The 23543-nt window shown below is 38.1% G+C and overlaps 2 protein-coding genes across 2 annotated transcripts; both read right to left on the bottom strand.

The window, feature by feature from the left end:
* Positions 1 to 2315: 2315 nt before the first annotated feature.
* btbd17b (BTB (POZ) domain containing 17b) lies at positions 2316 to 8058 on the bottom strand. Its single transcript, XM_051887664.1, has 3 exons — positions 7867 to 8058; positions 6757 to 7042; positions 2316 to 4033 (listed from the first exon to the last, which is right to left on the bottom strand). Exons 1-3 carry the CDS (start codon positions 7937 to 7939, stop codon positions 2959 to 2961), a joined length of 1434 nt encoding a protein of 477 aa, XP_051743624.1. The 5' UTR covers positions 7940 to 8058; the 3' UTR covers positions 2316 to 2958.
* A 2417-nt stretch (positions 8059 to 10475) lies between these two features.
* Positions 10476 to 14095, bottom strand: ccdc137 (coiled-coil domain containing 137). The gene is made up of 6 exons (XM_051888651.1): positions 13930 to 14095; positions 13085 to 13212; positions 12083 to 12287; positions 11632 to 11711; positions 11448 to 11527; positions 10476 to 11360 (listed from the first exon to the last, which is right to left on the bottom strand). The coding sequence occupies exons 1-6, from the start codon at positions 13977 to 13979 to the stop codon at positions 11172 to 11174; spliced, it is 732 nt and encodes a 243-aa protein (XP_051744611.1). The 5' UTR covers positions 13980 to 14095; the 3' UTR covers positions 10476 to 11171.
* Positions 14096 to 23543: the final 9448 nt, after the last annotated feature.

Genomic DNA, 23543 nt, shown 5'->3' on the forward strand with positions numbered 1-23543 from the left:
TATATTATTTTTTAAATAAACATCTTCAAAACTCATCAATCTTCAAAAACTGCATTATGAAGATTAAAATATGTCAAAACACAAGATAAAGAGCCAGGCTTCTCTTATTTTAGTGTCTTTTAACTAGTTGCTTATTAGCATGCATATTACTATGATATTGACTGTTTATTAGTACTTATTAAGCACATATTAATGCCTTATTCTACATGACCATATTCTACATTCTTTTTCCTACCCAATACTTAAACATGACAACTACCTTACTAACTATTAATAAGCAGTAAATCAGGAGTTTATTGAGGGAAAAGTTGTAGTTAATAGTTAATATGTGTTCCCTATACTAAAGTGTTACCAAGACGGTCATTGTCTTTGTTGACATCTCTGCAGTCTGACATTTCCCGAGTGAGCAGTATTGACAGATAACACACATTCCCTCCAACGCCGATTACATAAAGCAGTGTCCATTAACGACCTCTAGCGACACTGAACCACTACTATCACACTACAAAAAGTTTGCATTATGCTGTGCACAGATTACATAGTAGCCTATGCACATTTTGTGTATGCATATAGATTACCTAATGCATTTACCAAAAATGTGAATACTTAACAGAGCACAGCGATTGGTCTGTGCAGCACCACTTCAAGGGCATGGAGAAAGGTCTTTTTCATTGGTCGCGAAAGCTGTCAAGGTGTGGTGTAGGGTTAGGGGTTAGTTTCTGTTGCAGCAATTCACCTTTAGGGATGCCCATTACTCCGACTTGCAGCTATCCCTGTCTCTCTGAAATCGCATACTGTTTGGATAAATAATTTTAACGACCGCTTAAAAAGTGTTCTAAATAGTATGAGTGTGTGAATGTAATTCAGACATACTACATTCACCATGTTGTCATTATCATGTGACCTACAAGCGTCAGTTATGTCACTTCACTGCCATTTATAAATCCTCTCCCGTGGCCTCATGGGATAATAAAATGTCCATCGTAAACACACTACAGAATCTCGCCGGAACTAGGTCATCTGGGTACTTTTTACCTTTTCTTTTATGAGTACTGTGAATTCAGACATACTTCTTTTGTCAAAAACTGTTTTTTGCCTACCATATAGTATGGAAGCATGTGGCTGCATCTGAAACCACCTTTTTTATTACTCAAACATGATGAGGTCATGTGACTACAATGTAGCATACATCCTGTTTTTCATTGCATTTTCACTTGTCTGTATACAGTATATATGGTGCAGTAAGCTAGTATACTATTCCAAACATACTGCAGCCTGAGCATCATGTTTCTTCTCCCAGCATGCACCTGCCCTGCATAATCACTCCAGCAGCTGCTTCTAATTGCTGTGTTTGCACTGCTGGGCTCCAGCTGGCTTTCTAATATCTTCTGATAGCTTTACTCCAGCCAAATGGCATCATTATGAAACCTGTCAACACTAAAGTAAGTGTCTGCTTATTAGCAGCCAAGCTTTAAACCATTCTCTTAATTCTAATAGCTCAACAGCTCAATAGGATGTACCGCTTTCTGACCACTAGAGGACATGGAAAGAACAATGATGAAGTTTCAACTTGTGAGAGTCCACACTCACTGCTTTCAGTTTCTTGTGACTTTGAAGAGTCTTAAAGGATTGGTTCACTTTAAAATGAAAATTACCCCAAGCTTTACTCACCCTCAAGCCATCCTAGGCGTATTTGATTTTCTTCTTTCTGATGAACACAATCGGTGTTATAATAATATCCTGATGCTTCCAAGCTTTATAATGGCAGTGAATAGGACCAATGAGTGTGAAGCTCAAGAAAGTGCATCCATCCATCATAAACATACTCCACACTGCTCTGGGGAGTTAATAAAGTCATTCTGAAGTGAAGCGATGCGTTTGTGCAAGAAAAAAAGGCCTTTATTAACCCCCCCGGAGCCGCGTGGTTTTGCACTGGATGGAGGCACTTTCCTCAGCTCATACTCGTTGATCCCGTTCACTCCCATTAAAAAGCTTGGATGCGTCAGGATATTTATTAATATAACTCCGATTGTGTTCATCAGAAAGAAGAAAGTCATATACACCTAGGATGGCTTGAGGGTGAGTAAAGCTTGGGCTAATTTTCATTTGAAAGTGAATTAATCCTTCTTTAAAATGAATTTTTAAAGATATCTGTATTTAAACACAAGATGCATGGCTGCAGTACAATAGTTGCAAAAAAATGTTAACGTCACTGTCATCTAAGACAATATAAAAATTAAAAATAAATAAATAAGTAAACATCACAGCTTCATAAAGCAGAACCAATGTATCTTAGTAATGAATAGACACAGTAATTTGTAGGTTCAGAAATTGTGGTTTTAATGAAACGCAACATGAATTGCAATGTAACAAGTGAACAAAAAATGAATTTAGTATATTACATTGTAAACTAAAATAATATGTGCAACTGCATTATTCGATAATCAGCAAAGAACAATTAGGTAAAAAGTTTTTTGGTTTGTAACTTTTTTCTTTTTATGAAAGTAATCAGCATGCTCACCGTACAACTTAAGGGATGACAAATTAAAGCCAAACATGGTAATATAGAAATTTGACTTCAAATTACTATTAAAATTTGGATGAGCTTTCATGCACCACGGTAAAAAAAAAGGTTACTAACAGTTTTACCAATTTAATCTCATCTCCAAATGAAACAAAATGGAATGGTGACAAAATGGGCGTTTTTCTTTTCTTTTTCTTTTTTTTTGAATACACTAGGAAAATGAATTAAAAAAATGAAAAAGATGAAATTTTGACATCAACAATAAAATTTGGTGATGATCAAAACATTTGTTATTTGCAAAAAGTCCATATGAGTGTAAAATCAAAATGTGATGCGATGCAAAATAAAAGCGTCTGTCAAATGCATAATGTGTTTTAGACATAAAACTTTCCGGGCATTACATACTATAAATCAATGGTAGAGGAACTAGACTCTTACTTTTTGGCAACTATGAGGCTGTGGTAGAGGGGCTTCACAATAATGTGCAGGTAGAGCGAGCTGTCAATGAGGTACTCAGATGCTCTACGCTGCAGGTCCGCTTCCAACAGAAAGTCTCCCGCCTCCTCTGTGCTCTGGTGGAAGTTGTAGACATGACGGACCACCACCTTCCCCTGCTTGCGGGCCGAAACGATGACAGTCTTCTGAAAGCTGACGCCAGCAAAGTCCGGGCTTGAGGTGGCAGGTGTGACGATGATCCGCGGACGCCCCCCATCGGTACGAGTGGGCTGCAAGGATCCCTGCTCTGGGTAAGCTGATCGCACGCTAAGAGGAAGCCAGCGCGGAGAAAAAAGAGCGTTCCACGTCACGCGTTTGCTGGCGTCATAACCACTCGGTCCGAGCTGTGTCTGAAAGCTGAAGCTGCGGTCGTCTCGAGTAGGGTTGTTGATCACCCACGGGGAGCCCCATGCTGGAGACAGGTAGTTACGCGGCATGAAGAGGCTGCAGTTAACGTCGAAGTACTTTGCGAGCTGGACGGGTGAGGCAGCGTGGAACTGGAAGGCCAGGAAGAGCAGATCGCGTACGGATTCGTAATATTTCAACATCAGAGGTGACTTCTTCTGCAGGTGGAACAAGTGTTGGGGTGATATCATGGCGTAACGTATTGCTTTGAGTGCGTTCTCGGCTGTCTCACCTGAAGGCTGGTTCTGGTTGATCCAGGCTTCCAGAGCTTCGTACAGTTCCAGTTCGCTCTGCAGAACCAGGTCTGAACGCTGCAAGAGAGAAAGCAGCAGTTCTTCGCTTACGGAGCTCCACTCGGCGCTCTGAAGAACCGATGACAGGTTCCAGGACAGGTATTGTAGGCAACTGTTCTGCAGGCTCACATCCCCGATCTGCGTGGCGTATTGGTACCAGCTCACTACGTGACCCGTAGGCGAATCGCTGGACAGGTGCTGGGTCATGTATTGGGTGAGGCCCTGCTGGAGGTCCCACACATGATACTTGCTGGCAAGCTTGTGTAAAGGAATGGCCTGGTTCAGACGCACTGTGATGTCACCGCAGTATAAGTACCTGCAGAGAAAGAAGTTGGGCTGTAAAAATCAACCTTCCCATTGACGCTTTACCAGAGATTACCCTAAACTTTACCTTCGTAACCTATGTAGACTGATAACGTAACACAACTGCTGCACTAAATGGTGCACTATAAGTCTTTTTCTCTATTCTTCATCGTCTCATTTATACGGTTGAACCACTGTAGTCACATGAACTGTTTTAAAAAATATCTTAATTTGTGTTCCGAAGATGAACGAAGGTCTTACGGGTTTGGAACGACATGAGGGTGAGTAATTAATGACAGAATTTTCATTTTTGGGTGAACTAATTCTTTAAGAATTTGTTCCTTTGTTTTAAGCGAGTCATGTGCACGATTTAATAATTTGTTCCCTCAATTTAGTAAATCATGGACACATTGTACTAATTCATTCCCTTTAAATTTAAAGGTGCAATATGTAATATTTTCTGTCCGCTAGAGGTCTCTAGAGGCCTATTCAAAACAAAGGCGTAGCTTGATAACGCCAAGTTTGAACGAGGAATCTTGGGACATGTGATCTTCACCTCAACGGCCGGTGGAAAAGCATTGGGATAGGACTCTGGAAGAAATCATGTTCATGGATGCGATAATTAACGTTACTGTAGGACCTGTAGTACTGTAGGAGAGTGGGACCAAGTGTTGTGGGAGCTGAACGAGGCCGCTGGAGCGATTGCGCAACACACGCCGTAAGCAGAGGAACTTTTATTATGCCGCAGTCGCCGGCGCTGCTTCCGCTTTTCCGGGCATGAGTATGAGGTAACGCAGCTCTGTTTATCATATTAGATACATTTGAGAGAGTTGAAAATGATGTTATTACGTTACTCTGTGCGTTCACTCGGCGGCTGCTGTGAGACATTGTTGCACACTGCAGTAAGATAGATAGATTTTATAATATCATATTAAATGCTGTATTACTGTTACTAAAAATAAAGCTGCATCTGATTATGCTATGTTAGCTACTTCACAAAATAGTGTTTTTCTCGGAGGCGTGGTAAAGCATAGTACTCGCAAAAATCAAGAAAATTAGATTTAAACAATAAGACTAAACATATTGAGCTATATAACAATAATTAGTTTTCTCTCTGTAAATATATCAAAACAGTTGTTCCCATGCCTATTAAAACATGTAAATATTACAGCGTCTTTGGTGTTTCCATGGTTTCTACAAAATAAAACCAGAAACCGAGGGTAACGCGGGTATGACGCAATTGACAGGCGACTCCTCACACGTCCCGGAGCCTTGTTTAAAATTGCAGTTCTCTTACGATTTACAAATAGTTGTAAACATTTGGGATATTGTAAGTACTCAAGTGAACAAAATATATAACACTGGCCTAGTGGTTTTTGGATATTTTACTGCAAAATTCTTACATATTGCACCTTTAACTAAAACAAGAAATTGAAATATTACAACATGACCATGATTTAGTAAAACAATAGAACAAATTATTATATTGTGCACACGATTTACTTAAAGTGAGGGAACAAATTAGTAAAACGTCCTTACGTATTAGTAAGTCGTAGGAACAAATTGGTGATTCATGGCCACGATATACATATTTGTTCTCACATGTCATGTGCGGGCTTCGTACATTTATCTGACATGATGTGAGGCATAGATGTAGGTAAAACCTGGAAATATTCATGATCTTTCACCATTGTGTCCTTTAGACTGTCCGTGTAATTCATTTGCATTTGTTTTATCCTTAATTTTGTCATAAAATTCACTACTATAGTAAGCTATATATCAATGTATGTTATGGCTTGCTATTTAAATTTTATAATGCACCAATTTTATAACGGACCCCAGGAAGAGTAACATTAGCTTTGTGGAGAGTAATTTTTAAATACGTGATTTAAATTTCCCTCCAAATGCGTTTTGTACGGAGGCCCTAAAGGGACATGGTGGTGGAAAAAAATATGAGACGGGAGGAAAAATAAGTCAATGCTTTGGTGTTCCCTCACAAAAACTTTTGTGTTCCACAGAGAAACTTTCGACTGCAAAGAGCTCAAAAGGTTTTGTGAGCGAACGCAATGTTTCTTGGCGGAATGCAAAACATTTGCGAGAGAATATTTGTCAAAGCATTGACAAATATTTTTACCCTAATTTTTTCCTTTACCATGTCCCTTTAGGGGCTCTGTAGTTTTGTGGAAAATCTGTAAAATAAAATAAAAAGTAAAAAAATTAAAAAATTAAAAAAAAAAAAAAGTAAATAAAACTATTTTGTTGTAAATCTATAATGTAAAATAAAATAAAAAACAATTGAATCTAATTTTTTTGTTGAAAATCTACAATATATATTAAAAATATTATAATAACAAACAAAATGTGGCACCTTGCCTATTACTAGATGCTAATTTTTTATTTCTTTTAAATTAATCTTTTGTAACAGTACTTCACAGTACAATTCAAGTCGAGAACCTAACCTAACCTAACAAAATTACCAGATCACAATACATTATCTACCAAAGTCAACTAAAAGGCAAACACATTACATCATAGACTTTTTCCCAGAAAGCCCAGTTAGTTGCTGTTAGTGGAGTGTTATGGCTTATTGATTATAGATTTAGGCTGGTAACTGAAAGTTTGTAGGTTCAAGGGTAAAGCATGAGCAGTCACCTCAGTCACAGGTTGCTCCAAGGGCATTGTAAATCACTTTGTATAAAAATTTGCTAAATGACCCATTAGTAATGAATCACTCACCTAATGAACTTATCAAAGACAGCTGCACAGTCTGGGGTCTCTTTGAGGACCATAGCAGTGGAGTTACGGGTCTGTAGGAGCTCGTCAAACACGTCGCTCTGTAGAGTCAACACCAGCGAGTGGACCTGGATCACCTTCACCTCGTCCGTGTTCAAGGTCTGAACGCGTAGGATCACGTCACTGCCGTTTCCCTGGGTCAGCAGGGCCTCCATGCGCTGCACCAGCGCCATTGAATGGTTCAGTGTGGTAGCACTGTTCTCCAACACCACATCTGGCTTCAATGCAGCTGAAGGACAGAAATACCACATTTGTGAGATGACTGGGGCTACGAAAGAGGGCAACTAAAGAAAAGAGGCTGCACAAAGTGTCATTTTAACTTCAGAAGAGCAACAAACAATTTTTGCACATTCAAAAACAAGGGTTAGATGTTCTTGCATGCATTTGCACTGCATATTTGATCAGTTATTGAATAATGTATGAATAAATCTCTCAGAGATTCACAATTATAGCCATTCCTACTTGTATGTCATTTATGTAGTTGGAACTGGTGTTATAAATGTGAAACACACTCCAGAAATTGGGTTTCCATCCAGCTCTTTTTAGCATTAAACTGTGAATTTTCCTCATTTCAAAATCATAAAAGTAATCAGAGTCATATAATATATTAAGTATTAGAGCAATTATATTGCGTTTCAGCTTCCAAAGGCACTTTTGGTGTCAAAGAGCCAAAGAAAAGGAGGAAAAACATACAAGCCTGAATACAAAATCACAAGAAAGACCGTGTTAATGAAAGGCTCTGACTGCTGCTCACTGCTCTTGAAGTCATGTGACACATTCACTCGTGCCTGACAGTTTGATCAGTTCAGTCGTTTGAAAGCTACTGCGTTTCCTGTAAAGATGGTGACTTCTCTTGTAAATGCAACTGAACTGTGCAACATTGAGTCTGCACATATAAAGAAATATTTTACAGATGTTTAGAAGCTTTTTTTATGTTAAATACTAAAAACAAGGCTAGGAAAAATGACAATTTACTATGAAGTGTCTTCTCTCATAACATACAAAAATATATATGGCTATTCCAGCAACTACTAAAAAAATCTATGACCTTACCTCCTACACAAAGTGCAACACAAAGGTTGGCCAGGCAGACCACGGCAGGAACGCTTCCTCCAGAGTTCACCATGTCTCGTCCTGTATTAATGTCGTCCTTCTTTCTTCTGGATGCCTTTTTTCCACCCCAATCTCTCTCTCAGTATGTGCTGCCCAGGCTCCCTGCCCCACACTCTTTATGTAGGACGTTGGCACATCGCTGAGCATCTCTCAGCCTCATGAAGCCCATTGATTGGTGGAATCCGGCTGGGCCGTTGCCATGACAACCGCTTTGATTGTGAGTTTCTCCTCTTTCAACGTTACATGATATCGATCTGTGGCACTGGGCCGCGTGTTTGGACTGAAGTGGGCGTCTGGAGTGGGATGCGATCTACACATGGGGTCTATTGTTACTGTATTAGCACAAATAATGGAAAAGAATACACTGGAAGATGAATATTGTTGCACATTGTTCACAATGTTGCATTGCACAGAGGATATCTATTTAGTAACATCTTAAAACACGCAAATCACTGATTGGGTGGCTAAACACCCATTCTATGCAATTTAATAGATTAATACAATTAAAGTTGAAAGGGAAAGCATGAAAAAAGAAATAAAACCACCTAAAAACAAAGTTCAATGTTCTGTAACAAGCTAAAATGTAGTATTTTTGTAGTTTTATAAATATATATATATATATATATATATATATAGCTGCAAGCAGCAATTAACGGGGTTCAAGCCTGTAACCATCTCGATCAGACCATTTACAGCCAAAACAGGCAATTTACTAAGAAAATATATGATTTAAAGCTTTTTAACAGTCATCAAGGTAGAGCCAAAAACTTAGGACTTGTTCACAAACGTAGGTTTTTGAAATAATCTCCAATATTTAACGAACGCTTCGATTGACTGCGGTGGTCCTAGAGGGAAGGGTTGCTCAGAATGATTTCTACAATATGTTATGAATGTCTTGGGCGTGTTTCGAAAAATCGTGTGGTATTCAATTCTTTACGCATGTAAAAAAATGCAAAGGCACCCCCAGTGGTTTATTTCTTTCTCACAGGCTTTTAGGGCTGCAAGTCAAACAGGCCCAGCGAGATTCGTTTTGAACGGCCTCCATTTACCATGTCTGACAGCAGCTCGAAATTCATTCGCTGATGCTGTGTTTTTCGAGATATGCGAATGTCCTCGTAGACAATCGCGGCACCTAAGACAAAAACACCGCATGCCAGTTTTCAAGTCAAATTGGACTGACTTGTGTAGCTACAGCCTTTTTTTTTTTTTTTTTTTTTTTTCATTTTATAGCGCCAGTCGCCATGTCCTTTTTCACACATACACGTACATTGGTGTACCGAGGTGAAATTATCTCATTTTGTTCAAGAGGGATGGCCGTTTTAATGAAAGTGGCCACGCCCACCTCCAGTGTTTTGAAGTCCCATCACCGACGTAAATCGAAATTTAGAATAATTTTTTGATCATTATTGACAGTCAGGCTCTGCACTGGTTTGGTTCCAATCGGGCAAAAAAAACCTAGGACTAGTTCGCAAAATAAGGTTTTTCCGAAAAAACCGACATACCAGAAAATTTTGCCAGAGTGACAATCAAATCTGAGAGCCAAGGATTCCAACAATGTAAGAGCCAAATGTAATTTTTAACCACTAGATGGCGGTGTGGACTGGGAGGAGTCAGTATAGGTCATATGATATTTAAACTTCTCATAATTTTGTTGTAGGGGGTGGGAATGCATGGTTCTTACCATATCACAGATTCGTAGAGCCATGAAACCATGTGCTTTAAAGGGTTAGTTCACCCAAAAATGAAATTTCTGTCATTTATTACTCACCCTCATGTCGTTCCACACCCGTAAGACCTTCGTTCATCTTCAGAACACAAATTAAGATATTTTTGATGATGGTTTAGTGAGGCCTCTATTGCCAGCAATGTCACCGAACTTCTCAAGATCCAGAAAACATATTTAAAACAGTTCATGTGACTACAGTGGTTCAACCTTAATATTGTGAAGCGACGAGAATACTTTTTGTGTGCCAAAAAAACAAAATAACGACTTTATTCAACAATATCTAGTGATGGGCAATTTAAGAATCTTATGTTTCGAATCAGTTGTTTGGAGCACCAAAGTCACGTGATTTCAGCAGTTTGGCAGTTTGATACACGGTCCGAATCACTGATTTGAAACAAAAGATTCGTTAAGCTTCAAAGCTTCATGAAGCAGTGTTTTGAAAAAAAAAAAAAAAAAGCAGTGTTTTGAAATCAACCATAGATAGTTAAAATTTTTTTTTTTTGGCACACAAAAAGTATTATTGTCGCTTTATAATATTAAGATAGAACCACTGTACTCACATGAACTGTTTTAAATATGTTTTGAGTACCTTTCTGGATCTTGAGAAGTTTGTTGACGTTGCTGGCAATGCAGGCCTCACTGAGCCATCAGATTTCATCAAAAATATCTTAATTTGTGTTCTGAAGATGAACGAAGGTCTTACGGGTGTAGAACGACGTGAGGGTGAGTAATAAATGACAGAAATTTCATTTTTGGGTGAACTAACCCTTTAATGTAAGCTGCAGTTTATTTCATTAAATGAACACAAAGCAAAAAACGGATGTCTGCATGGACAATGTTTTTATTTCCAACATACAAGTGAAGAACATCTTATCACCTGTTCCTGGGCAGACAGAAAGCCACAACAAACAATGTAAGACAGTGTTTTGAGGAGGAGTTATGAGCCATAACGTACTTTTGATTACTACTGTGCCACCATTAAGCCGATTGGGGCGAACCTTGGTGTTGTACTGTATGTAGACGGTGTGAGTCCAAGTCTCTATGACTTACAGATTGGTCTACCCAATCACTTTTAGGGTAGAATGCTGATCTTTGGAAATTCTAACAATTACAATACATCCTCTAGATGAAAAACGTTTGCTTTAATAGAACGTCTTTCAGCAAGCTGCAGTTTCAGGTATCATTTACTGTATGTCTGTACTGCGCAAAGGTGCAAGATGAGAATAAACTGCCTAAATTTGTATTATAAGCCTTTCTTTTTCAAATGCCTATATTTTGTTTGAGTCATTTTGAGTATTAAGGGAACAAATGCATATGAACTCACTATACATTATATAAGTGTAAATTGTAACATTTTATTTTTGCCTTTTATACAGTCCTGCTACATCCACTTGTAAATATTTCACAGCAAAATTCATCATTATGGCATTGCTGACCAGCAGAGGTAGCACAAATGTATAGAAAAATGAAATATACATATAGATATAATAGAACACTATATAATACGAAAAGCAGAGCATCATGTGGAGGTCATGGCAGCCCTGTCTCGCTCATGTTTGTCTCTCTGCTGCTGCTTCATCTGTCTGTACAGCTGCACCACTCTCTCCCGCTCCTCTTCCATTATCCTCTTCCTCGCCATAGAGGGTTTGGTTACCGACACAGGACTGTGACCCAGGAGAGAGTTCAGGAGAAGACCTTTGGACGCCCCCTTGAGGTCAAATCAGGATGGGAATTATGAACAAAATGCATTTTAATCAGGATTTAAAAAAGGAGTAGACGCACATAAACAGTTTACCTGAGGTTTGATTGTGGCTTTCCTTGGTTTAACACTCAGTGATGGAGGCGCCATGGCCACCTCTCCAAATGGTACCTCATCTAAGAGGAAGCGAAATGATGCTCAAGACACATATGGGCATTTAATGCATCATATCTTTTCATTATATATATATATATATATATATATATATATACATACATACCTTTAAACATCTCCTCCTCTTCACGCTCCTCTTGCTGGTTTAACTTCTTTTTCTGCTGCCGTAGTTTCTCTTTATTTAGCCTAAAATAAAGCAAATACACTTTAACGCACTATAGCAGTGTTTGAAATGACAATAATCAAATTAACCAAAGTTAAAATGCATTATAATTAATATTTGCAGATTCCTTTACATCTGAAATAGCTTGTCTGTCAAGTGTTTGATGCATCATACTTTTTAAAAGGTGTAATGAATATATAAGCAATGAATAAGCATTATAATGTATTATATCTGTGGTTACAATTATGAGATCATACAATGCATTATAAGATTCAATACAAGGCATTAGCATACATATATACATATATATATATATATATATATAATATATATATATATGGCTCTGCATGAACATCTCTACTTTGCGATAATCAGCAATGCATGTCAAACTAACCAATTCTTTTTAGTTGATTTCTTTTTCTCTGTCTCTTCTTTCTTTAGCTCGACCTCTGGCTGTCGCTCTACCTGGTTGTTTGTGAGGAAGAGGACATGCTCAGTCTCTTGGGTCATGCGGTGGATGTAAGCTTTCTCTGACTCCTGTCGCCCTCTGCGGAAGTGTGGGATAGGAATATCTCCTGAGACCATCTTTGGTTTAGAGGCTAAAACAAGAGGCATATATAAACATACAGAAAGATGTCCCTTCCTCCGCTGCCCTTGCCATTGGCCGTGTCCTTGAGCAATATTTGTGGGTCACTAGCTTGTCTGCAGACAGAACCCAGACAGCAGCGGGGTGATGCCACCCACATGATACGTAACATACCTCAATTTTAAATCAACTGCCAAATTGCATGAATTCTTTTAGAAGAATTCTAATCTTGCATAAATGGGTAACAATTATGTGTAATGACAAAAATAAATATCTTGAAAGTTAAAAAATTTAGTGCAAGATTATTTAAAACCACTGCTTAAAAAAACACAACTGGCCCTCTAGGCATGACAATAATTTGATATTGACATACTGATAATGAAAGTGTTACTGATAATAACATCATTACTAATCTTCAAGCCTCCAATGAATGATGTCCTATTAATTTTACAGAATGTCTAATTTTAGGAGCTTCCATTCATAAATTAATAACCAGTGACAGATTTAACCTTTTAAGCAGCTGGAATTCCAGTTATGTGATAAAATGTCTAATATGAGTAATGCAATTTAATTGAACATTACAATGACTATACAAACAGAAATTAGGCCCAAAATTTTTTTTTTTTAAAAGTTCTCTACATTTATAAAAGAAATTAAAGAGACTTATTGAAAGGTGATCAAAATGATTTCAAAATTAAATATAACAAATGATCTACAGTATGTATATGGGTCTGCTTTTATTGTGTAGTACAAGCTGCAGCATTTATTTACCAACTTATTTTTTAAAAATTGTGTAAGATTTGGCAGTACCTTTTTTCCTTTTCTGGGAGCCTTGTTTCATCATCTCTTTACTCTTCATGATTTCACGCAAACGTTGAGGAATCTGCTGGAGGTGATCGTCCGATGCAGGATCAGCATGTTTCTTTGACTTCTTTGTACTAATAAAAGACAAACAACTTTTCGATTAGATATATCAACACCAATCAAATGAGTAAATTTGTACCTTACAAAATTGACAGTTTCATAAAAATGTTGGAACTGTGAAGGAACAAAACTGAGCAATTAAAATGACAAAGGAACAAAATGGTTTTCCATAATAACTTTTGGCCATTGAGATTTGATTAAAGGCAAAAAAAAAATGTTTTTTTTTTTTTTTATGTTTAAGGAAAACCTACAATTGATATTTAAATCATTAAAATGTAAGATATCATTTCAGAATTATGAAATGAAATAGAATATAATTTCAGAACTATGCTTTTATACAAGTGTCAGACAACCCAAATACATTTTACAGTCATTCATATTTACGAATACAGTGGCATTTTCAGGTGTTGGACACAGACTTTTCAGAACACATAGTGGATATTAATACATATTGCTGTGAAATTTAGGCAGTGTGGAATATTCAGTGATATATTTAGGCAGTGTAATAAGAAATCCTGAAAGATGCAAAGTTACCCAAGTTCCCGAATAAGTTACTGTGAACGGTCTTAACCATTTTCTGTCAATCTATGATATATATATGGTTTAAATTAATCAATTATTCTACATTCTACTTGTTAATTTGGTTATTTACCAGCTGAAATGATTTTCAGACATAGCCACAAATCTCTCTGAAACGCGGTTAGTGAAGAAGCATTAAGCCTCTGATTTACCTGAAATGCTTCTCATTCTTCTGTTGTTTGAGTTGTTTTTTTGGTTTCATTGTGTACTTTAATCTAAACAGCGTTTTCCCCAGCTGACTGTAAACTCATGTGGTGTGTTGTTCCTGCTCGACTTCCTCTGCGCTGCTGAGATCAGCGTCACATCAGCGCGTTACTGCCACTCACTGGATGAAATATGAACTCACTCCGCACGCGAGGGTTCTGAGGTAAATCATATTTGCGATTTAGTCCAATCAAGAACAATTTTTTTTGGACTTATTAGTGAGTTTCTTCTCGGTGCCTATTCCTAACTTCCAAGTAAGTATCCAAAGTTTATGAACGTATTTCTCTTACGTTTATTTCCTTCGTGTTCTCCTGTTTCCATGGCTGTTGCGATTACCGCCAATATAATTTACTACGCAGGACGGCCACCGTAGTAACAGCTATGTCAGGTATGATCATTATTAATTAAATTTGTATTAATTCATTCCCTTAATTATTTACATAATGTTACAGTTAACATAAATTTCACTTTTTCATGAACACACCTTGATAAGACACCTCTGTTTTAGGTCCCTTCTTAATCAGTCGTAGGCTAGATGTTAATAACTAATGTCGTCATAGGGGCGACATTAGTTATATTCTAATATTTTAGAATATTATTTTAATAGTGCGTTAGTTCCATACTTTTCCTGACTTTGTTGACCTGTAATTCTGGACTTCTCCAAATCACTTATTTCCTCTTTCCTTTATTTCTACAACTGTCGGTTCAAACATTTTCTTTACCACACATTACCTTCTGTAGTACATCCACATCAGTTAGAAATTCTGGTTTTGAACATATGGTTTCAAATTAAGAAAATTCTTCTTAGGGCCTGTTTACACCTGGTATTAAAATGCTTTTTTGTCGATCGGATCACAAGTAGACGAGGCAGACACATACCCGTTTACACTTGGTATTTTAATTCGTCTCTTTTGTCCACTTTCAACCACTTCTGTCCTGATTTCTTTGAGGGGAGGGTTTATGGGCAGGTAAATGTATGTTTTTTCAGATCTTTCGATCTAATGTACAAAATACGCTTGCACAATTTATGAACACGCACAGAGACAACGGAAGAACATATGTGTTATGGGTTCATGACCAACTGAGCTGACAAAGCTTTGGAATATACAATGGTATTTTTAAGTTATGTCATCTGGGAAAATTGGCTTAAATGTCTTGGACAACTTCTTTTATATAGGCTTTATCCTGAAGCTTTCACCTAACCCAGGCTCATACCTTCAGCTTCTGTGTTTAAATATAGGGATAATAATTAAATTACTGAAAAATATTGCACATAAAACAAGGTGTTTTCCAGGCAATGTTATATGAGGGAAAAGTAAAAGCTGCATTTTGCAAAGGTGTATCACCACAAAATTGGTTTAATAAACCGGGTTCCACTTTTACCGTTCCATTAGTTTTATTTTCCAAAGCCTATACACTCCAAACTCAGGCTCATTTTAACAGCCTCTCAAAACCAGCTGACTAAACCTTTCCATGAGCTGGGGACACCCGGACGACCCTCAGTCTCCACCTGAGGGAACAACACGTTCTTTGAGTCCAGAGAGCGGACAGACGGATTGTTGACACATTCAGAATGGCCTGACTCACCGTTTCCTGAGAAAGCTCCACTCCCAGGTACCCACAGTGACCTGCCCGCATAGCAGCATCTTTGTGACCTGTTTACATGCTTGTTCCCACAAATGTACTGTGTTTTTATACTGTATTTTAAAATGCGTAACACTGATTTCCTGGATTTTTTTTCAGCGCTGAACTGGCTGTCGTTCAGGAAAGGTCACATCTTTGTGGTCAGGTGGTGCTGAGAAGAGTTGAGAAGAAACAAATGCTTCAATAACACATGAAGAGACCTAAATAGGAATTATCCTATGCTTTCTGTCAAAATAATTTATGACATAACTTAGGGGCACATTCCATGAGGGGTCACCCATCTCGTTGGGAAGCACCGGTGAGGAAGAGGAAACAAACACCATAAGGGATCATCCAGTTTCACCCATGCTAATCCAAGTTTGGCATGGGTTTTTACGACTGGCGGAGCACTTGTGAGAGTGATATGTCTGGGTGGTGGTGTATTTAGACATACTGGTTTATGGTTTTAAACATTAGCTCAGAGCTCATTCAGAATTTATATTATGTGACTAACATTGTTATCCATATGCAGAGACCTTTGAGGGACCCCTGAAAGAAAGGGCGCTCACTACCCTACTTCTGTTGGTGATGAGCTAATGTTTGTGCCAAAGAGAAAGATCCCTCCACAAATCTGACGGTTTTCTGAAATGGACCTCTTTGACCTTGGTTGTTTAAAGGGGTCATGAAATGGATTTTTTCTTATTATTTTATAATGTTTCCTGAGGTGCACTTATAATGTTAATATGATTTTTACATCAAATTATTCATTATGAATTTAACTGTAATTACCGGTTTAAAAGTGAAATACGTTACTTACAGTTTGCGGGGTCCTTGTTGATTTCAGAACAGCTGATTCCTAATCTTTGAGCAAAAGTTTTTGGGCAAATCCACTATCATATTGCGACTTGTTCTAAAAACAGTCGCTGGTAAAATGTACAGTACAAACACGCAAGTCAGCACTGACATGACACAACGTCTGGGTGGCATCGCAATCTTGTTATTATCACAATTTTATCGTAAACAACTAGACCAACTAGACCTTGACGTCACATGCCACCTCTGTTCTAAACAAAGCTTTTTTACAGCTTGATTATATAAATGCTTTTTCATTGATGTCGAGGACATTTTACGTTATAGAACTTAATACAAAGACCTCTTATATGCCAAAAGACCAAGGAAAATTTGATTTCTCATGTCATGACCCCTTTAAGAGGTCTGTTGAGGGCAAATTTCTGGAAAAATAAAAACAGAAGAAAGATACTTCATGACATAACTTGTCTCTTAACGTAATCTTAAGGTGTACTCACACTAGGCTCTTTGAACCGTGCCTGAGTGCGTTTGACCCTCAAAGCCCAGTTCGTTTGACTAGTGTGATCGCTCCGTGCTGTGCCCGGGCATGGTTCGTTTAGCAGTCCCTGGCCCACTTGGAAGAGGTGGGCCAGAGCACGGTTCAGTTGGGCTTGGGCACGGTTCGCATGCAGTGTGAGCGCTAACCTTTTCGAAGCACGGAACAGCTAATACTTTTGTGTGCGCTACTGTCATCATTACGATTGCAAACATCTTTATTACTACTTGGATAGTACACTTTTTAATTAATGTAATTAATTTGAGTGTATTTGGGTTTATAACGGGTCTGCTTCTCACCTTATTGATGAACAGGAATTGTAGTTTGCGAGTAAAGCTGCAAATTCCAACATTTACGTCAGCTGCTTTCGTAATAATCCTCTAATACGTGCAAGTGAAAATCGCTGCGCGGCATAAATGATAAATCTATTAGGTAATCTTATCAAAAGTGCTTTTCTTCCTGATCCTGTTTTCTTCCATACAAAAAGTTGAATCATATATGACATAAGCGTCCTCCGGCCCGGAACTTTAAGTGCAATTTGAGTGCATGCCAGCGGGCGAGTGGGGAGGGGGGACAATCACGCTTGGGCTCGGTTCAAGGCAACCGTGCCTAGTGTGAGTACACCCTTAATCTCTATCCCTTTGAGACAGCATTGAGTCACGGACAGCAAGGTACTTGCACAGTGACTTACACAGTCTGTAGTGACAGTATGAGTCACTAAGTTAACAATAAACCAAGAAAAATGTAGTTTTGTCTAGAACACTGCATCTGAAAATTCCACCTCACTGAACAATCTTAGCTCAAACAAAACTGTTGGATATTTACTGCCAGCTCAACGTCTCCACTGGGAATCACAGTAGTGCTCTGGAAATTAACCTTTAGGAACAAGAAGATTAGCATGAGTAGACTTTGAGTCACACACAGAAAAAACTCCACATTTTGCACTTGACCAGTTTTTAGACAAAGCAAAGAAAATATGTTTTGAGAGCTACTATACAGAAGATATTGAAACTAGTTAAGTATAAATACAAACATGAAACAAATAAAGCCACTAGAGCCCATTATTTTGCAATTCAGACTGGGGCCTCTAGTGGTGCAAAATTCGCAAACTTCACCTTTAACTTCTGAAGGACCTCATGTCCATTCTGAATTTAGATATCCACAGGAATGCTTTAACCGAGTCAGTTTTGCTTGCTGCGCAAATAATAAATATACCCCAATGCCAGCAGCTACATTTAAATGGATTCCTTATCACTGGCAGTGGCTTCCTTTCATAAAATTATTTTATTTCTAAAATAATCTTGAGCTAATATTTACAGATTCTAAAGAAGGCACTTGTGGTGAAAGAGAGCACAAGATGAGCCTTAGCTCAGAATTAAGCCTCCATATACCACATGGCTCCAAAACGGATGAAACTGGCCACTGACGCAAATCCTGAGAGACAGTGTGCAATCCAAGACATTGCCACATATTTCCCTCCTCCATGTGTCTCTCTTGTATTTAATTTTCTCTTTTAACAGGACTTCTCAGAAGTGAATGCAATGTGTCATTATGTTACAATACAGCTTCCTTAAATAGCATCATCATGCATCTTTGTTTATTTGTGTACGGATACAGTGCTCCTAAAAGTGGACACTAAAGTAACAATTAAGAATCTTTAAATGTCTTTGCATTATTATAAAAAATATCAAAACAAGGGGCTTTTTTCTTTCAAAATATATTGCACAAACATTTTTCAGTGGAAAAATATCACAAAATGAAGTTTCAAACTATGAAGCAATAGATATATGTATATTCTTATGTATAGGCTATACGTATATGCATGCAGATGTTCAAAATGAAGATAAAAAGTCTTGGACATTTTGGTTGTCAAAGTTTGTGGAACATATTCATGTGAACTTAAGGGGGACTGACATAAAATGATAAAAAAAAAAATATATAAAAAAAAACTTTGAGACCAGTTTGTTAAAATGTTTGAAAAAGTGACACAAAAAAAGTGAAGTTAGCTCTAAGAAAAGCTCTAGCATCATTTGTTTGCACATGCCACTTGGTTTGATAATTTGTGTCTAATGCAGTGAAATTGAGACATTTTTAAGTGTGGCTTACCAGTAATTATCTAAAAGTGTCCAAATACTTTTTAGGGCCACTGTATATGCTGTTGATTTACATGTACACCTCTTTAAGAGGAAGTGACAATTACCAAACATAGGAGGCTGACATTAGCATTGATTGATCACCTCGCTATAAAGGTAATACCTTCACCACTCCATTATTTAGCATACTCAGAGGCACCAGGAAGGTTATTGGTAATAAATAGTTGTTGTCACTGTGTGAGGTCTTGGGGAAATGATACCTCTGTGTGTGTCCTCTCACATTTACATGCACTCATATTCACATTCCAGGTTTCATACAGACTGTGCAGAGGCCCTGGAGCCAGGATGTCTTGACCAGAGTCTCATGTCCACTGTCCAGTGTCCACTGTTCCTGTCTAGGATAGGCCAAAGCCAACCGCAGGGAGAGAGAGAAAAAATGTGTATCAGCAGAATGAAAAGGGATGCAATGAAAGTGGGAGGATTTACACAACATCACCATAGAATCACAGCAGAAATTACACACTTCACCTTCAAGTGTGTAATTTCTGTGCCGCACCAAACAGAATTGCAAAAATATAATGACTGTTTTGAAACAGTTTTCCCTGTCTGACCCTCAAATTGCCTAGAAAATACCTGTGTCTTTGTATTATTTGATGTTAAAGTTTTGTTTGAAAGGGTACAAAATAGAGTCACTTGCTTGTTTGGGATTTTACCTCTTGGCAACCGTTACAAGGTTCCCATGATCTGTCACCAGCAGGAAGGGGTTTTGAGGTTTGTCCAGCCAGTGTCTACAATCTGTCTACAATCTTTTAATGCACCCTTCACGGTGAGCATTGCCCAATTCACCACCTCGCAAGTATGGTCTGTAGGAACAAGTTTCTTAAAATGCAACAAGTGTTATTTTGCCAGGTCACCAGGTCAAATAGTACACTTCGGTCTCTGATTGCTATCCTAGGTGTACATGACTCTCTTCTTTCTGATGAAAACAATCGGAGAAATATTAATAAATATCCTGACGCATCCGAGCTTTATAATGGCAGTGAATGGGGGTCGCTAGTATGAGCTGAAGAAAGTGCTTCCATCCACATCCATCCATTATAAATATGTGCTCCACACGGCTCCAGGGGTTAATAAAGGCCTTCTGAAGCGAAAAAATGTGTAAAAAAATATTCATATTTAAACAAGTTATGAAGTCATATATCAAGCTTCCGCCTTCTGTATTCAGTGCACGAAGAAAGTGTAAAACACTTGCAGTTCACAAAGCTTATGCTACGTCCTACGCCTTCTTTATTCAACTTATGGAAAAAGTGTAACTGACTGATGTGGATGGAGACACTTTCTTCAGCTCATACTAGTGACCCCCATTCACTGCCATTATAAAGCTTGGATGCGTCAGGATATTATTAATATTTCTCCGATTGTGTTCATCAGAAAGAAGAAAGTCATATACACCCAGGATGGCTTGAGGGTGAGTAAATCTTGGGCTAATTTTCATTTGAAAGTGAACTAATCCTTTAATATATTCTTAATTCAAATAACTGTTCAAACCTCAATAATCAATACATGGGGTGTATGCTGACAGTGATGTGGACAGCCTGAAATGTCCTAGTTCAAATTAAACACTTATTCTAAAGGAGATATATAAGGGGATGTGCCAGTTAGTGAATTAGTAGTGGCACATTTCCATGGGCAAATTGGACATAATTGAGGGGCTTTTTGTCTTACAGAATGCTTTCTTGAATGCCATTTAGATACTGCTTTAACCTCCGAGCTACTGCTGATTGGATGATTGGATGGTAAGTAATTCTTATACAATTTTCTAGGTACAATGGACTCCTCTAACAAATCTTACCCAGTTTCCAACAAATTAAAGGATTATTTGTAGTTGGCCATAGGTAATGTGATGCTACAGGAGTGGTTGGGATAGAGTAAGGAGAAAAATGTATTCAATGTAAAACAATCAGACATATTGTCTTATACTGTGCAGGGGTGGGGACCTTTTCTTTTTTACCTGAAACCTTATCTAAATTATTTACTTAAAGGGAGGGTATAATGCTATTTCATGTATTCTGCCTTATTTACACTGTTAAAGAGTAGGATTCTCATGCTAAACATGGCCAAAGTTTCAAAACACAAGTTGGACATATGACGGAGTATTTCTGTGCCAAAAATACTCTTCCAAATCCTCATAAACTTCGCGGTCTTTTTTTCGAGTATGGGGCTTTACGGAAGTCATCGGCAGCACTGCACAGGTCACAGGACTTCAAGAAATCAACAATGTCACCAAAGAAGTGTGTTTTTGGTTGTGAGGGAAAGATAACCTTGCTTCCCAAAGAACCCAGCGTTAAGTGGAGCATTGTTGTGGAGAGTTTTTAGTTTTCACGCATTACATTGATGCGCTCTCGATATTTGTTATTAAAATAACCATAGAAACTGATAGTTGCAATCACTTTTTTATTGGTTAAAATGAATGGAGAATATCTCGTGTTTTTCCGTGGCTGCTTGAGCCCTCAGGATCTGCGCTTATGATTTCATAAACAAGGCCCAGTTCTACGCTGGATTGACAGATCGTTTGAAACTGAAAGATGGAGCGGTCACAGCGATAATGATCCCGGTCATGAGTCGGAACCGCAGGTGGTGAGTAAAACTGCTTCAAATGTCTGTTTTGTTGGCAATAGGCGCCTAAGAACATATAATGTAAACAACATGAACATAGTGAATTCATAAATTCATTATTCATCATTCACTATATGCTATATTCATTATAGTGATTCAAAAGTTGTCCAGGGATAATGCGATGGTGTACTGTGTGTGTTTAAATACATTTGTTTAGCTGACCATTGATAGCTTGCAGACGATTGCTACACAAAAGCTGTGCGTGCTCGTCACTCTTTAGATTCGCCCACAGCACGCCTCCAGGCGCTCGGCTGTTTTCGGAAAGACTTGGTACAGCGTATGTATTTTTTATAAATATGATAAAAAAGACTTTTTGGAGATATGAAGGATGCACTACTACTCTATAGGTACTCAAGATTAACATGAGATTGGCAGAAACTGTGTGTGTTACCCCTAAGTTTCCAACCTGTCAATAACAACAATTAATTTATAATTAATAATAAATTTAACTTATATCAGAATAAAGTGATCATTTTATTGGAAACACCACTATATTATTTATTTGATTTCTTTTTACATTGGCATTTTATTCACAATCTCAAAAGACCACCTGCAGTTTCATCATACACCCCTAGAGGCTCATAAATCTGGGATGTACAAACGCTGACCTAGAATTTGGGTCCATCTATAATGAGCAAGGAATCATTGTTATATTTGTATGGCTAGAATGACTCCGGAAATATTGTTCTTATACTTGCTCACTAATCAGACTACTTTTCCATATAAAGTTTCTGTATTTCACACACGATTGCCCTTGATCCTACGTCCTGTTATTGTACAACTCCAGACATGCAAGATGTCATGTAGGAATGCACTTTACAAAAAAAAAGGTGGAAAAGACTACGGTCGGGATGTACTTCCTATTGGGACAACAGTAGAATATGCGTGTGACCGGAGAATGCCACAATTTACGCAACTGACAGAAGTGAATTGCATTGTCGAAACGTACAAGCAATTCAGAATAGAAACACTGAACAGACTTGCAGGTTCCAGCACCTGAACATAACAATCTAAATCACCCAGCTGCCAAAACGAGAGAGTGCCATGGAACAATAACAAAACTGCAGTAGTAGCTAAAGAGCTAAATCAGGTCACACACCACTGGACAAACAAATATACCACCAGCCCTACGAATTTGGTTAATTGTGTTGTAATTGAAACCACAAAATAGCAACTTCACCCCAACTGTATATATTTTAGTCAAACACCCATGATGTTGTAGAAAGTGAATATGGGCTGTACCAGACAGACTGCTGCATGACTCATGGTTACAAATACAAAACAAACATTAAGACACAAAGATTAAAACAAGTCAAAGGTTTGCTCCACCCCCTCTCCACAGATTGTTGCTGTTATTCACAGTGAATCAGACATCCAGGTGCTCTTTAGATGGCCAGACATGCCACTTGGGGGTCAGGAGTGTGACAAAGTGCTGAACTTTGTTAGAGGCAGTGCCAGGACTGCTCCATGTGTCTGGCATGTGTCAAAAATGACAAGAACCAGTGGAGTCCCTGCAGCAAGACACAACTCAAGCCAGAGTCAACAACCGGCCTGGAAGAACATGAAAGCTCCTACTTGAGCACTTTTGCAGCAGACTATAAATGTCATAAATACAGCCCTCAAAAGAGATTTCAATGCACAAACTGTAGATCTCTTAGAGTGCTGATTGCACAGTTCCTGTTAAACACCATCTAACATTTTGCTGCCCAAGAAACTTTGTTTGTTTACATGCACAACAAACCACATTTATGATATTAAAAGTAAACAGACATGAGCACAATGTGAAATGCCAGACAAGCGTTAAAAGTGTTTAAAGGGTTAGTTC

Source organism: Ctenopharyngodon idella, chromosome 3 (assembly GCF_019924925.1).
Source record: "Ctenopharyngodon idella isolate HZGC_01 chromosome 3, HZGC01, whole genome shotgun sequence".
In the NCBI taxonomy this organism is placed as follows: domain Eukaryota; kingdom Metazoa; phylum Chordata; class Actinopteri; order Cypriniformes; family Xenocyprididae; genus Ctenopharyngodon; species Ctenopharyngodon idella.